This window comes from Microchirus variegatus (assembly GCF_963457635.1).
Source record: "Microchirus variegatus genome assembly, chromosome: 5".
In the NCBI taxonomy this organism is placed as follows: Eukaryota; Metazoa; Chordata; class Actinopteri; order Pleuronectiformes; family Soleidae; genus Microchirus; species Microchirus variegatus.
In genome coordinates this window covers 33,747,664-33,762,947 of record NC_139806.1, presented here as the reverse complement: position 1 = coordinate 33,762,947, position 15,284 = coordinate 33,747,664, and the positions used below count along the sequence as shown (strand labels likewise).

At 40.7% G+C, this 15,284-nt stretch overlaps 1 protein-coding gene across 1 annotated transcript; it reads right to left on the bottom strand.

Moving 5' to 3' along the window:
• Positions 1-317: 317 nt before the first annotated feature.
• klhdc3l (kelch domain containing 3-like) lies at positions 318-14,809 on the bottom strand. Its single transcript, XM_083890130.1, has 8 exons — positions 14,744-14,809; positions 8,210-8,402; positions 5,715-5,797; positions 5,522-5,600; positions 4,085-4,131; positions 3,859-3,979; positions 3,505-3,694; positions 318-2,116 (listed from the first exon to the last, which is right to left on the bottom strand). Exons 2-8 carry the CDS (start codon positions 8,376-8,378, stop codon positions 1,498-1,500), a joined length of 1,308 nt encoding a protein of 435 aa, XP_083746256.1. The 5' UTR covers positions 8,379-8,402; positions 14,744-14,809; the 3' UTR covers positions 318-1,497.
• Positions 14,810-15,284: the final 475 nt, after the last annotated feature.

The window sequence follows — 15,284 nt, the reverse complement described above, 5'->3', positions numbered from 1 at the left end:
TTGCATACATGGAGTTTTCTATATGAATCTTTCTGAACGCGTCACACAAAGAGAGACGGGGGGATAGTGCAACACGTACGGGAGATCTTCAGAGGAAACCTTATCAGTCTTTATTTGACTTGCCCTTCATTCTGGTTGCAGTAAATTTTAAGTATCCCTCTGCTCCTGATGTGTGAAGGTCTGTGTGTCATGTCAAGGCCATTTTCGAAAAAAAATGATCTGACTTGAGATAACAATGCAATCTAATGATGATAAGGCACAAGTTTTTTTTTTAATTTTTTTATGTAACAAGGTAACAAGATGATGAAAGGAAAAGAAGAAGAAGGAGGAAATATACACAGTGGTTTTCAGGATGTGACCGTCACACACGCTGAATAACTTCAATAAAACATTTATGACTGGATGTATCTGCTGATTGTCAGACTCCATCAATGCAGACGAGGTGTTTCCCACAATATTCTCATATATTGTGCATTTCCATGATTTCCCCTTATATAATTGTATGATTATTATTCGGAACAACAACAACAATGTGTTAAAGTAGTTTTATAACTCCCCGATTCTTTCACTCAACCTGTTTATATTCAGTGTGAACATTTGTATATTATTAATGTTTTCTTTATTCTAACTTTGAACTTTAGGTTTATATTAAAGTCCCACTGTCACTGTATATATATATATATATTAGGGCTGTCAAAAGATTAAAATGTTGAATCAGATTAAAACCAGGGTAGCTGTGGATTAATCACGATGAATTATCATTCATAAATCTTTATATTGTTGTAGGAACGGAGATGTGTTGATATGAAATGAATCAACGGTAATACCTAATGTGACCAGCAGAGGGAACTAGCTAGTGCTGTAAGACTATGGTGAAGGGAATGGGGAAATGAATAAGACGAGCTACAAGCTAGGTTGTTGTGATGAAGTATGTGAAAATATAAATGTAAAGAACAATGAAACACTGTGAATAACTTTAAAAAAAAAAAAAAAAAAACCTATACAAACTTAGTAAAAAATAAACATTACATTGTAAAGAACCCACATTATAAGACAATATAACTATATAAAAAAAGAAATACTGTAAATTATAAAATTATACATTGCACTGTAAATAACATGTATTTAGGCAACAGCCCTCAGGCTCCGTGTCGGGTGCCCCCTTTCGGCTCGGGGGCCCCAAGCAGTTGCCTGCCTTGCCTGTTCATAAACTGCACGTCTAAAGCGTTATTATATTAATGCTTAAATTACATTATATTAACGCTTATATTACTTAACGCTAAACTGTAGAACTGCAATCTGGTCATTAAAATGATTACAAATGGGATTTATTTCTGTTTTCTTTTCCTTTGGCGGCCCTCAGTCCAATGTTGGGTTCCTAAATTGGCCCTCAGGTATCAAAACATTGAGAACCCCTGATTTAGAGTATAGGTAAACAAAGATAAAGTGAGACTATAACACTGTTTTGTTTTCTTCACACAGCTTACATGATGCTTGCTACGAGTCAGTGAGAGTCATCTGCCACATGGATATGCGGCCGTGACTGGTGCAGGGTCTTCCTCCGAGGACCAGCAGCATATCGGGCAGGTGCTGGACGATATCGCTGTCCTCCTGGTTGAGTAGATCCTCCTCTGTGCAGCTCCACTGTTTACTGAATGCTTTGTTTTCAAAAGTCAAACCGTAGCCGATCTGTTCGTCTTTTCCCGTCAAAACCTCTCTGTCCAGCTTCGAGGCTGTTTGGAGTGTTTTGCTGCTGTAACACTTCTCCATGCTGAATGTCTCGAGCTCTATGGCCCCCTCTGATCCTAGATAAGTCAGCGACGCCGGGAAACACTTGTTCTTGAAGGGCCTGAGTTGCTTAGCTTGGCATCCGGAGCTGGAGGATGGGCTGCTGGTGTCCAACATATAGCTGGGACCAAGTCCGGCACAACAGTGGTGGATCTTGTCTGGGGAGCTGGAGCCCGGGAGTGTAGCGACCTGGCTCCAGGTCTGAGTGCTGAAGCTGTACCTCCACAGACTGTTCTTTGGTCTGCCCTGGCTCAAACCACCACCGAAGAGAAGCATGCTGTCGTTGTATGCCACGGCCGAGTGACCCATCAGCCTGCCGGGACCGGATCTGAGGGAAACGATCAAAAGAAGGGGCATACTGTTTCACAGCAGCGAGCACTGGCCCTATTCTAATTTTAAGTATAGCATGTAATCGCCAGCTGTGACAAAGAAAAGCTGGAAATCCTCAAATTATACGCAAGAACTTACATCTGATTAATCTAACTTCCTCAAACTGTTTTTGAAGTCTGGATATATTCCTGAAATTGTGCAAAGGAACAAATGATAGTCTCCCGCTGTCAGCTCCCTATTCAGCCGCATTATCCGGAGTCATGTCTTTAATGTGAGATTATTCTGTGGAGCTAAGTTTGCTCTGTGAATTCTTTAACTCTGAAAAATGTAACATAATCCAGTTAGTCAGAACTTACCAAGCCTATTGGTTGAAAGGTGACACATCTTCAAACTTATCTAAAGGTATAGTCATGCTGGGCAGTATAACCAATATTCACATTAAACAACAGGATTTTTCTATGCATGAATGAGTGCTTCAGTGAGAGAGATTGTGTCTGTTAGTGTAAGTAAATACATTCTTGGTACTCTCCAAGAGTGTATGTACTTGTACTCCTCCTGAGTTGGAGGAGTAACATGATCATTCCTGCAATTACTACTCCACTTACTTCTTCAGCTAAGCCCCAAGGATGTGTGGTGCAGCAGTGAAAAGGGTCCCCCGTCAAACAGTGTTTTGCTGAGCCACGTTCTATTTTTGCTTCGGTTTGTACATAGGGTTCTAGCTGAGTAAAGGCCACATTATACTTCTCCGACTGCGTAATGCGTTATCCGTCTGCGTCACCACGGAGACGACTCGAGCATTTATACTTCTGCGTCGTGGTGACGGACACGCGCTGCAATTTCCCGCCCGATCAGTAGGGGTCGCTGCGCAAGGTTGTTGTGCTTCTGGCTACAGTGAGCAATGGCGTCAAGAGAGAAAGACTGTTGTTGTTGAAACAGTGGCCGTTTCTCACTTTTTTGTGTGACGGAACGCAGTTTTAAGATAATTTGAGGCGAGAAATTGGCCATTTAGAGTCTAAACATGTGCTGTGTGTGTTAAGATATGACGTATTTATAGTTTGGCAGTGGCGTTATCGGCGGGGATCAGCTCCGCCTCTGTGGACGCTCGGTGCTCACTGTGAGCCGGCACAGAGCATCTTCGCTCGGCCTGTCCTGAGGACCAATCGCAGCTCTTGCCGTCTCCGTTGTCCCTTGACGGAGTGACGGACACTTAAAAAATATTTTGTGCAGTCGGAGACGACGCAGAGGCTCTTCGACAGGCTCTACGTCGACGCAGAGTCTCTGGGTAACCTACGCAGAGCACTTTATGCAGGAGTATAAATTGGGCTTAACGGTCGACACACAATGTTCACAGTGGCTAACATTAGCTTGTTTACACCAACTACTCACTTGGTTCTGAGGGAACTCCATATTTGGTTGCTGGAATTCCATTTCCAGAAGTCTCTCTGCTCACACAGGCCTTTCAGGCCCCCGAACAGGTACATGCAGTCCTGGTAGGCCATGGCTGAGTGACTGTGTCTGGGGCCAGGGCCTAGCAAGCTCTGCTGCAATGTACTCAGCAGAGACCAAGTCATAGTATCTGTCAAAACACGTGTGAGCAAATATACACGAATTAAACCACATACTGGAGGATTGTCCACAATGTGGGCTGATCTCTGCAGGAACACAAGGCTTTGACAACTTCAGAACAAGACACTTCACTGTTATTATTATTAACTGGAATAAAAGTGAGTAGAAACTCACCAATATCCAAACTCCAAAAGTCCTGTGAAGACCCCTTCATGTCCACGAGACCTCCGTACACCAGCATGGCAGAGCCAACTACTACAGCGCTGTGTCCTTTTCTGTTGGTTGGCATTTGCCTCTAAACACATTCACACACACGTCTTTCATCTCTGCCTACAAATGTGGCAAATTCCAGTTACATTACATTGGTAATGGTGTTATATATTTCAAAGATGTGCTGTACCTGAGGGTAGCTCGTCTTTCCCTGGCATGGCGTCCACTTCTGCTTCCCTGAAAAAAAAACACACACACAGGAAAGGAAAAGAGAAGTAGACATCAGTTTTTTGAGTTTTGCTCAATAGTTGTAAGTTTTGTACTTAGTTTGTTTCCCTGTAGAAGGAATTTCAGTTTACATTTTGAAGAGGAATTATTTCTTTGAACATTTGGGAGTATTATTTAATTGCATTATGTGGTTGGAAACTGATTATACCACCACACCTTTTAAACTTAGAAATGACACGTATCAACATTGTGTGTAGATTCACAGCTGTTCATGGTAACTGATAGAATGATTAACTATTATTGCTAACGTCCATTTGGACCCTGTTCATAATGTTTACTATGAATGATGAGAAAACATAAGAAAATAACTTTCAAAAAAAAATCTAGAATTGTGCCTAACAGTTTAAAACAGCAAACATGTTTTATATTGTATAACAATATCTATATCATTCATCATACATCATACATCATATATCAAGTGCGGCCCAGGAGCCAATGGCGGCCCTGCAATGAATTACAGTTGATAGTTTTAATCCAGGATGTACTAAGCTTGTTAAATGGTCATAGGACATTACTGGATACAGACCAATAAGTGTAAACTGTAGAACTACAATCTGGTCATTAAAATTATTACAAATGCGATTTCTTTTTTTTCTAACTATTAGCAAAGATGGCGGACACCTTGTTTACAATCTGGGAATGAAGTCTTGTCTATTCTTGGAATCTCGTCTCCCTATGGGTGAGTCTAAAAAGTGCAGAACTAGTGTTATAGTTTCAAGCCTTGAACTGACATTTGTCACACAGTGACAAAACATTACTGCTATTCTAGCAATAAAAAGCCACATGCAAATCAGTGACGTATTCCTTTAAATACAGAGGTAAAATTCAATATCACAGATTGGTGTGTGTGTGTAAATATAATATATTCTAAGGTATGCCCTCTTAAAGTCAATTTAAGCAAGCAAAGAAAGACTAAATTTAAGTTAACATTTATTACATGACAGAATTACTTTGCTTGTGCAAAGTAAACTTTTTTGGAAAATGTTGCCAGCTTTTCAGATTATAGTCTATCGATGACTGTAATTTTACAAGCTCTCCCAATGGGAGATTACTTAAGATCTTTTTAAATTCAGAAAATGTTAATCAATTTTAAGAATATTTGGCTTACTTCTAGTATGACTGTCAGTATCACTGCAGTGATACACACTTCTTTCATCGGTTCAGTTGTTTTGTTTAGTTCAAACGTTTCAATATATGTATGTATGTATTCAAAAAAGCTAAGTCAGGAAACACATGAAAGTACAGTTTCACACAGTTTCAACTACAGATAGGAAGAGAATCATTGTGTTTGGCCGAAAGTGTAAAATATACACGAGTGCACTTTCACAGTCAAACTCACCGATGTCAAACACCCACAGGGCACATTTGTACTTGGTGTATGCAGAATCCAACATGCCTCCAAACACATAGAGGAAGCCCTGGAAAGGTCAGAGCCATTTAACACATCAGCAGATACACAGGCAACACAAGGTAAACCCCTGTTTTAAGCAATTTAAAGTTATAATATAAAACAGATCTGGATGAGTTCATACCTCATACGCCACCATGGAATGTTCCTCTAGCTCTTCTGGCGCAGCTACATCGTCGCAGCTCAACTCTGTCCACTCGTTACGTACTAAGATGTCAGACACAAGTATGAGTTTGATTGGCTGTTATTATCTGGCTCTTAATAAAGTTTATATCATACAGTACAAGGCAGTCTTCTGGATGTTATGGAACATGTGACATACTTTATACCCTGAAAAGAACTCAACACGAAATGGATGTGCCCTTATACAGCACACTCAAAGCTGCGTTACACTACAGTTTTGCCATTCACCTATTTTCTTGCAGAGAGTCAGAGCCAAGCTGACACACGGCATACTCGGCATCACTCTCACATTCACAACTAAGGTCAGTTTAGAGCATTGGTTCTCAAAGTGCGGCCATTGGCCCGCAGAAACATTTCTGGCGGCCAACAATGAATTACAGTTGATAGTTTTAATCCAGGAGCTACTAATCTTGTTAAATGTTTATTGGACATTACTGGATACAGACCAATGAGTGTAAACTGTACAACTGTACTTACTATGTCATCAAATTTTGGATGACATAGTGACACAGTTTAGTATGACGTTTTTGGCAAATTTTGGCATTAAAATTTTTTCCCAAAAAATTTTCACATTTTGGACGACATAGTGACACTGTATAGTATGACGTTTTTGTCAAATTTTGGCCAGAAATTTGGTTTGAAAAAGAAAAAGTCAAATTTGGACCGGCATATATGTCATTTTTGTCAAATTTTGGACCAATTTTTTATTTTTTGAAAGATATTGGCAAATTTGGGACAGCATATATGTCATTTCTGTCAAATTTTGGACAACTTTTTTTTTTTTTGAAATTTTTTTCTCACATTTGGGACGGCATATATGTCATTTTTGTAAAATTTTGGACCAACATTTTTTTTGAAAAAAATGGTCAAATATGGGACGGCATATATGTCATTTTTGTAAAATTTTGGACCAATTTTTTTTTTTTTGAAAAAAGTTGTCAAATTTGGGACGGCATATATGTCATTTTTGTAAAATTTTGGACCAACATTTTTTTTTTTTAAATTGTCAAAAATGGACCGGCATATATGTAATTTTTGTCAAATTTTGGACAGCTTTTTTTTTTTTTGAAAAAAATTGTCAAATTTGGGACAACATATATGTCATTTTTGTCAAATTTTGGACCAACATTTTTTTTGAAAAAAATGGTCAAATATGGGACGGCATATATGTCATTTTTGTAAAATGTTGGACCAAAATTTTTTTTGAAAAAATGTCAAATATGGACTGGCATATATGTCATTTTTGTCAAATTTTGGACAACTTTTTTTTTTGGGAAAAAAATTGTCAAATTTGGGACGGCATATATGTCATTTTTGTAAAATTTTGGACCAAAAACCTTTTTCCCAAAAAAATGTCACATTTTGGACAACATAGTATAGTATGTCGGTTTTGTCAAATTTTGGACGCTGTAGTTATTACAAATGGGATTTCTTTCAGGTTTTTTTTCGTTTTTTTCCCTTTGGCGGCCCTCAGTCCAAAGTTGGGTTCCTAAATTGGCCCTCAGGTATCACAACTTTGAGAACCCCTGGTTTAGAGTGTCCATTTAACCTTGGAGCACCTGGATAGAATCTCGGTGTATATGGGTAGAACATGAAACTCCATACAGAAAGGCCCTCAGTCGGATTGGGTCGTGAACCTGGGTGTTTATTAGCGGTGTCACAGTTTTCGATTTGCAAATCGAATATTGATTGGCACGGCGTCACAATCTCGACATTCGAAAGCAAAGTTGGAATCGAGGATTTAACAACAGCCCCAGTGTGACGTCCTGCAGGTGTTCCAGAGATGAAAAAAACATGTAGACAAGCAGAGCCAGGGATTAAAGCTCCCATAGAGTGGTCCTATCGCACATGTATGTGAGTTATGGAGGTCTACTTACATACATTAACTTGTTTTTATGGTCAAAAACCACCTAGTTGCTGAAAACGAGCAGATAGAAATGCGCTCTCAGAAGCGCAGCTCCCCCTGCTACTCATTATCAAAACATTGTTTGAACAATGTTTAAAAAGGGCTTTGTCACGACTCCCCGCTGCAGTCCTTTTTTTACGACCCGGTGTCGGACCCAGAGTCAGAAGACCCTGTTGCAAATGAAACACCTCCACAACGGACTTTCTTCTTCTTCTGCGGTTCAATGTACGCAACCAGATGTGCCCGGACAAGTGCCCGGACCAGGAGGATCCACTGTTCAGGAGAAATGCTGTTTACATAACCAGAACAGGTTTTTTCAGATATCTCGCTGAGCCCGAGATTACAATACAACACGGCGTTCTCAGCAGTGGCTGAACTGTTTATTTCGAACCTTCAGGGCTTCATAAACAAACTTTCAGGTCTTCATAAACAGAATTATTTGGAACTTCCAGTCTAGGTCCGCTTTAAACTTGTAACCTTTTGGTTGAAAGATGACCAAATGTGCCCTCCTCTTGTGTATTTGCCCTTACCTACACTGTACCTCCAGAGGTCCCTCATACAGCTGTTTTCTCTGCCTCCCAGGACGTAGACATGTCCATCATAGCTGCAGCAGGCGTGCTTGTAGCGGTCACATGGAGACAGGCCACTCTGGGGGATCTGCGTCCACAGACAGGGACTGCTCTGACTCGTGACTGGCATATTCCCCTCTCAGTGGACCATTTTCTAAAAGAAGCAATATATAAAGTGTTAAGAATTGTATATACGATGTAGAGTGAAACATCGTCATAGCTCAAGCTCATTCACAACACCCAGGTGCCGGGCAGAGCCAAGTTTGACAAGACAGGAGATGGGACACCCACCCACTGGATTATAAACAAACATTTCCAGAAAATGCCTGAAGTGACTTTTGCATTTTCGCATACAGATATCCAAATGTCCAGTCATCAGTACAGGTCTGAAAGCGGGTCACATTTTTCACTTAATAATCATTATTATGAACAATTATTAACATGAATAATAAAACAATAAAATATTGATAAACTGAAATATTGCTGATTTGTGACATGACACCGTTTCTTCGACGTACTTAATTGATATTCAGTGATATGAAGTTTTAGTATAGTTTTGTGTCGTATTTAAGCCTTTGACAACTAGTTGGCAGTGAGTTTTATTTTATGTTTATTTTACGTTATTTCACTCTCTCCCCCATCTACTACTTTTCATACACAAAAAAACTATACATACCAATGCATTTCCCTTATTATAAACAGTATGACAGAAGTCAACCAATATGGGTTTTTCTATGGCTGACGCCAATGCAGATTTTTAGAAAAAAGTGCTACACGATCATTGACAACAACTATTTGGCCCATATTTTTAAAAGGAACCCCGGCTATAAGACTTCTTATAAGATAAATGTTAGTATCAGTTATAATAAATTGATATAAAAAACCTTCTTGAACTCGTAGGTCGCCATTGTTGTTTACGTCGCAATGCACTCTGGGTAGTGACGTATAAAGGTTGTACTGGGGGCTTCGGGACCCTGTTGTGACTGTTCAGCATAAACATGTCATCTGTTCAGCCTTTTCAATTTGAACCCGAGCGAAACATACAGGAGGAGGACAGCACTGACAATGTTTCACAAAACGAGCATCAAAATGAAGCGCAAGAAAGACGGGATGAGGCGAGAGTGGGACAAAACCCGGTGGTGTACGTGCGGCAACTGCGTCTCCATATATGGATATACAGTGAAGCGGCGACTGCAGACGCGGGTTGTCTGCTCAGGAAAGCATCCAGCGTCTCTCGTCTCTGACGCTTTCTAACGCGAATTTCACTCGCTTCACGCGGGCGTTTAGGCTCCTTGTGTGGGAGAATTGTCGGACAGGCATTTGGTTTAAGTCTCCGTTTGTATCCACCCGCTCCGGTGAGGTCTTTTAGCAGCTGTGGTCGACTAAAAGCCTCGAATGCTTCTGGCGAAAAATGTCGAGAACACAGCCGCGGATCTTTAGGAAGTTGTGTCCTTCCACAGGCATCTTCCCACTCCTTTCTCCTCTTCTTGTCAGTGGGAAAGCTGTGTAAACTCACAGCACTTCCCTTGTTGCCTTTCGATAAAAGCCAATCGAAAGTCGACCACAGCTGCTAAAAGACCTCACCGGAGCGGGTGGATACAAAGACATCAAGAAGGTTTTTTATATTAAATTTATTATAACTGATACTAACATTTATCTTTGAAGAACTACAAGTTTTATAGCCGGGGTTCCTTTTAACCGATTTTTCTTTTTTTCCCCACGGTCTGATACAATATGTGGCCCGCCACTGCCAAAGAGGGCGCAAGTCAGTCAGCCCAGCGCAAAACGAGTAAAACATGAAAAAAGATTGTTTTGTTTTTTCATCCAATAAGCTGACGGTCACAGGGAGAATACACATGGCTACTTAAAATGCACACACAGAGCCACGCGAGTGGAGGCGGGACTTCCGCTACAAGTACAGCTACGCTTGATTTGTTCTCTCGCGTTTGTCCTTACAGGCTCCCGTAGAAACGTGGCGTCGTGGCAATGCAGTAGCGGCCCGCGACCGTTATTTTACATGACTTTTTGAAACACTACGAAAATGAAACAAAGAATATTACACAGCGACTAGACAATGCAGGAGCACATAATATGTATACAAAAGTGGATTTTGGGTTATATAAACCCATAAATACTACACAGTGTCCCTTTAAATTGATTTGCATATGTAAATGGGGCGTGAACAGGGAGGAGTTTGGCACCACTGCATGTGCGCTCAATTCCACGTTGATTTGGGATGTACAAAGGGAACGTGCTTGGATCCATACGTACGCACACTTTGATACATCTGAATTTATTTGTGCGTACGACAGTTTCTGGGTTTTGGCATACGCCAAGATTTAGTAGGAAATCCATGCAAGTCTTTGTACGTGAGGCCCCAGGTACCTATCCTGAACATGTCTGCAAAAGATGACCTCCACAGCCCAGGGATGGCGCTGATCATTATTACGCGTACACCGCAGACAGTGAATGAACAGGAGACGAGCTCAAGGCGCACGTGTCGAGGTGGGCGCACATCGACTCGCGCGCTTCGAGCTCGAACTTGTTAATACCGCTTGTGGTGCTAGTTCAGTTTTGTATCTTTTGAATATAATTTCGATTTGGTAAGAGTTATTATAACAACAGACAAAAAAGTAAAGAGTTACTAATGTTTTAGTCACTAGGCAGCATTTATCAAGTTTCTGAGAACAAAAATGCAACATTTGTAATAACTGGCCAATGCTTATTATTAAAGGGGAAATAAGTAGTTTATAGTGCCATCTAGAGGAGAGGCTGAAATTTACAACAAAGACTTGCTGCTCTGCTCACCCCCTCCCTTCCCTGAGCGCTACGGTATCCTCAGCCGGTCAAATGTCGTCCTCGTCGTCTTTCTCCGTGTCAGCAGATGAGGTTCGTTTACCGCGGCCGTAGCAGACGAAGCGGAGAGAGAGGAGGCGGGACTTCCTGCTACAAGTAAAGAGACGCTTGATTTGTTCTCTCGCGTTTGTCCTTACAGGCTCCGGTAGAAACATGGCGTCTCGCTGCTAACAGTGGCTATGCAACCGCGGCCTGCGACCGTGTTATTTAACATGACTTTTTGAAACACTACGAAAAAAATGAAACAAAAACTATTATACAGCGACTAGACAATGCAGGAGCACATAATATGTATAAAAAAGTGGATTTTGGGTTATATAAACCCATAAATACTACATATTGTACCTTTAAAATACCACCCCCATTAATAGCTCTAGAATTGCATACATACTTTAGAAAACCTATTCTATTATGATCAAAATTACCTTTAAAAACCAACAGGCAGGACTATACTATTTTATTGCCTATATATCCTCTGCATCCGTGTAAATGCTGCCTGGAGCAGCTGACAGTGACAGCACAGACACCAGGCAGAGTGAGCCCTGGTGTGTAATCAGCAGAGTGTCTGACACTCCAGTGGAGAACTGAGCTCCTCTTCAGCTCAGCTGGGACTTCTCTGTCTCAGTGTCACATGAGTGCTGTTTTAGGCCTCAGGCTTCAGGGGAGAAACACTGTGCCACAGGAAGCTAGCAGAGTGTTGCTCTGGGGAGAAACTCTGCAGTGACACGTGGTCTTGTGTACAGATGAACTGGAAAAAAGTCAAGATATTAAAATGGGACACTTTCTGTTTTTATACTAAAACGTTTTAAAAATATTCCGAGATCAAACAGATTGTGTTTCAGTGACTATGAAAGTGTGTACCTCTTAAAAAGAAACCTTCAAACATAATGAAATTAAGAGTGAGTGTGTAATTCTACACTAGCTCTATGGAAGAAAGCACAGAACCACATGGACACTAGGGCTGTAAAGTCAAAGTCGACTGGTCGACTAATTGGTCGACCAAAATTGTGATTGGTCGACTAAATTTTTTTTATGGTGAATTTCATTAGGAGGAAAGTACCACATGCTAATAGGGGTGTTTTACAGCACCCGTGCATCGCAGGTAACAGTCTGTCTTTAGAGAACACCCCCCTTGTTTTCCACTATTTTGGTTTAGTCCAGCCCAGTGGGTTGTTGTCGCTCCGTGGCTCATTAGCGACACAGATTAGCGTTTGCCATTAATTAGACGGGAATTTTGAGCTTTTCATTTGAGGCTACAGTCAGTCCTCCTGTCGCATCCATGTCTTGTTCAGTCTCGCTCTGTATTCCTCAACAGTTATTGTGCTGATATTACTAGTTATTGTCGGATATCACGGGCTATGGTATATGCGCAGATGAACGTAATGCAAAACGCTGTCAGAGCCGTCAGACTGTGTTGAACTCCAGCCGCGGCTGCGGGTCTTTTCAAATTAAGGTACTTTTTACCTCACAGGAAAAGAAGAAACTGATGACTCACTTCAACCACAAACAAGATCTAGTGACATGTAATAATTTGCCCTTATCAGTTATAGTAAGTTTCCACTCTGCATAATCAATGCTCGGAGGGAACAATGAACTTTTCCACAGTGTCAAACATTACATGATCACACATGGCCTCTCTGTTCCATCTTAACAAGCTGTCACATGAGGAGCAACCTGAGAGGTTGTTGTGATATTTGAATTACACTCCAAGCTCTGGCTTTTCCTTCATTCACACATGTAAGACATGTAATAGCAAAGCTGTCTTTTTTGTTTAATAAAGACAAGTAGTGCAAGTACGTGCAATTACGTGCAAGTAAGCAATTATTCCTCCTTCCTGAAAGAAGTGATTTAGCAATGCGGTCAACTCTCAGTCAACAATCATATTCTACAGACTGAAGAAAACAGAATGATTCTCACAGATCTGTACAAATTAGTGTTGTGTCGGTCATGAGTGATTCGTTTAAAAGTACAAACTGACTGGGATCAATTCATGAACTGATTCGTTCCTTTCTTAGTTCAGTTGAGCTCAGCAGCGAGCTGCAATAGTGCGTATTATAATAACACTGTTAATTATTATACTTCACAGCTGATCTTCATGTGTCTGATGCTGACACAGCTACAGTGCCAATAACACTCAGTGTTACACTTAAAGTCAGACCAAAACACGGATACAGAAACAAAGCTACCCAAATTCCAGAGGCTTAAAGGGACAATGTGTAGTATTTATGGGTTTATATAACCCAAAATCCAATTTTTTATACATATTATGTGCTCCTGCATTGTCTAGTCGCTGTATAATAGTTTTTGTTTCATTTTCGTAGTGTTTCAAAAAGTCATGTAAAATAACATGGTCGCGGGCCGCGGTTGCATAGCCACTGTTAGCAGAGAGACGCCATGTTTCTACCGGAGCCTGTAAGGACAAACGCGAGAGAACAAATCAAGCGTCTCTTTACTTGTAGCAGGAAGTCCCGCCTCCACTCTCTCCGCTTCGTCTGCTACGGCCGCGGTAGCTCCGCCCTCTCCCTCGCCTCACGAACCTCATCTGCTGACACGGAGAAAGACGACGAGGACGACATTTGACCGGCTGCGTACACCGTAGCGCTCAGGGAAGGGAGGGGGTGAGCAGAGGAGCAGTTCTTTGTTGTAAATTTCAGCCTCTCCTCTAGATGGCACTATAAACTACTTACTTCACCTTTAAGGCACCTAAAAGTTGAGCAAAGTTGGGGCTAAGAATGTAGCACAAAGTTTAAGCAAGCAGTCAACACTGAAACAAAAATATTTTGTCCCACTAATGAATAATCATATTTTTTTAACATTTGAGCCATAGGTGGGATGCCCTGTGTATCATTGAAATGTAAAGAACAACTCAATTAGAAATATTTAATTTTAAGATCTTCAAAGTAAGATTTATTACTACATGTTTCAATAACTTTAGTAAATGGTGGAACACTTCTTATATGCCACAATCTGAGACTCATCTGCAATACCGCCTCAGCCAGCAGAGGGCCACGAAACACATTTTTAGGAAGCACCCTAACAGCGTGGCAGCTACTACGCTATTCTTGCGTACTAACGTTTTAATTGTTTATCAACGCCATTTTGTAAAAAGTGACTTAAGTAAAACAACGCGCCACTTTCAAGAAATAAACTTACCAATAACAACAACTACCGTTAGCTCGGCTCATTTTTTTTAAAGCATCGGCAATATTGCGTGGGAGCGTTGGTACGTGAGTGACTGACATTCGCTATCGTAGTTACGCCACACCACCAACACCAAAATGACGGAACACTGGAGGAGGAATGCGGTCGATATTAAGTCGCTGCTCACTCCTACGTTACGTTTTTACGACACGAAGCAGAAATTAAAGCAGATACATTCGTTAAACATGTACAAACACTGTTAGCAAGTGTGTTGTTGGTGAATTAGCTCATATGGGACATTTAAACGAAGCTAACGGTGAAGTACGAGCACAGGAAATGAGGATGGCAACTTTTTTTCCTCTGCTTCACTGACCGAAACGTTACTATTCGGTGTAAATGTGAGTCAGGCAGCTGTAATTTCAGTGCCGGGTTGGTATTACACTGTATAACAGTGTGACATAGTTTTCATGTTGACATTAATAGTAACGTGTTACTTACTGTGATCCACAGTGATTGCTCCTCTTCGTCTGCTACTTGTGTGTGCGTGTGTGTGTATGTATGTGCTGGCCTCTCTGTTGCTTTCAGGGACGGCTCGTAAATTTCCCCTCCCTAGTTGGCAAGGAGTGAAAAAAACCAAACTTAAATTAACATAAATTGGGTGTGTGAACTACGGAAGCGTATTGCATTCACTTGAAAAAAAAATAATCCAGTTTTTCTCAGTAATTAATTTTCGGTTTGATTTTTTGAATAATCTTTTTTCTGTTTTTCTGAGTAATATTTTTTTCCCCTGTTTTTCTGTCTAATTATTTTCCTGTTTTTCTGAGTAATTTTTTTTCTGTTTTTCGGAGGAATTTTTTTTCTGTTTTTCAGAGTAATTTTTTTTTCTGTTTTTCGTGCAATTTTTTTCCCCCTGTTTTACGGAGTAATTTTTTTCTGAGTTTAGAGAGCATTCGAAATAATAAACACATTCACTCCTTTATTTATCTCGCGAGAGTTCTCGATATTTCAGAAAAAATTACTCTGAAAAACAGGGAAAAAA

Bases quoted from the DNA above. Each gene is read 5' to 3' on its own strand.
- klhdc3l (XM_083890130.1), bottom strand. From the start codon at position 8,378: ATGCCAGTCACGAGTCAGAGCAGTCCCTGTCTGTGGACGCAGATCCCC. The intron at 5,798-8,209 runs GTAAGGGCAAAT...CTGACATCTTAG, and splicing joins CCTCTGGAGGTACAGTGTAG to TACGTAACGAGTGGACAGAG. The intron at 3,695-3,858 runs GTGAGTTTCTAC...GTGTTTTGACAG, and splicing joins CTTTTGGAGTTTGGATATTG to ATACTATGACTTGGTCTCTG.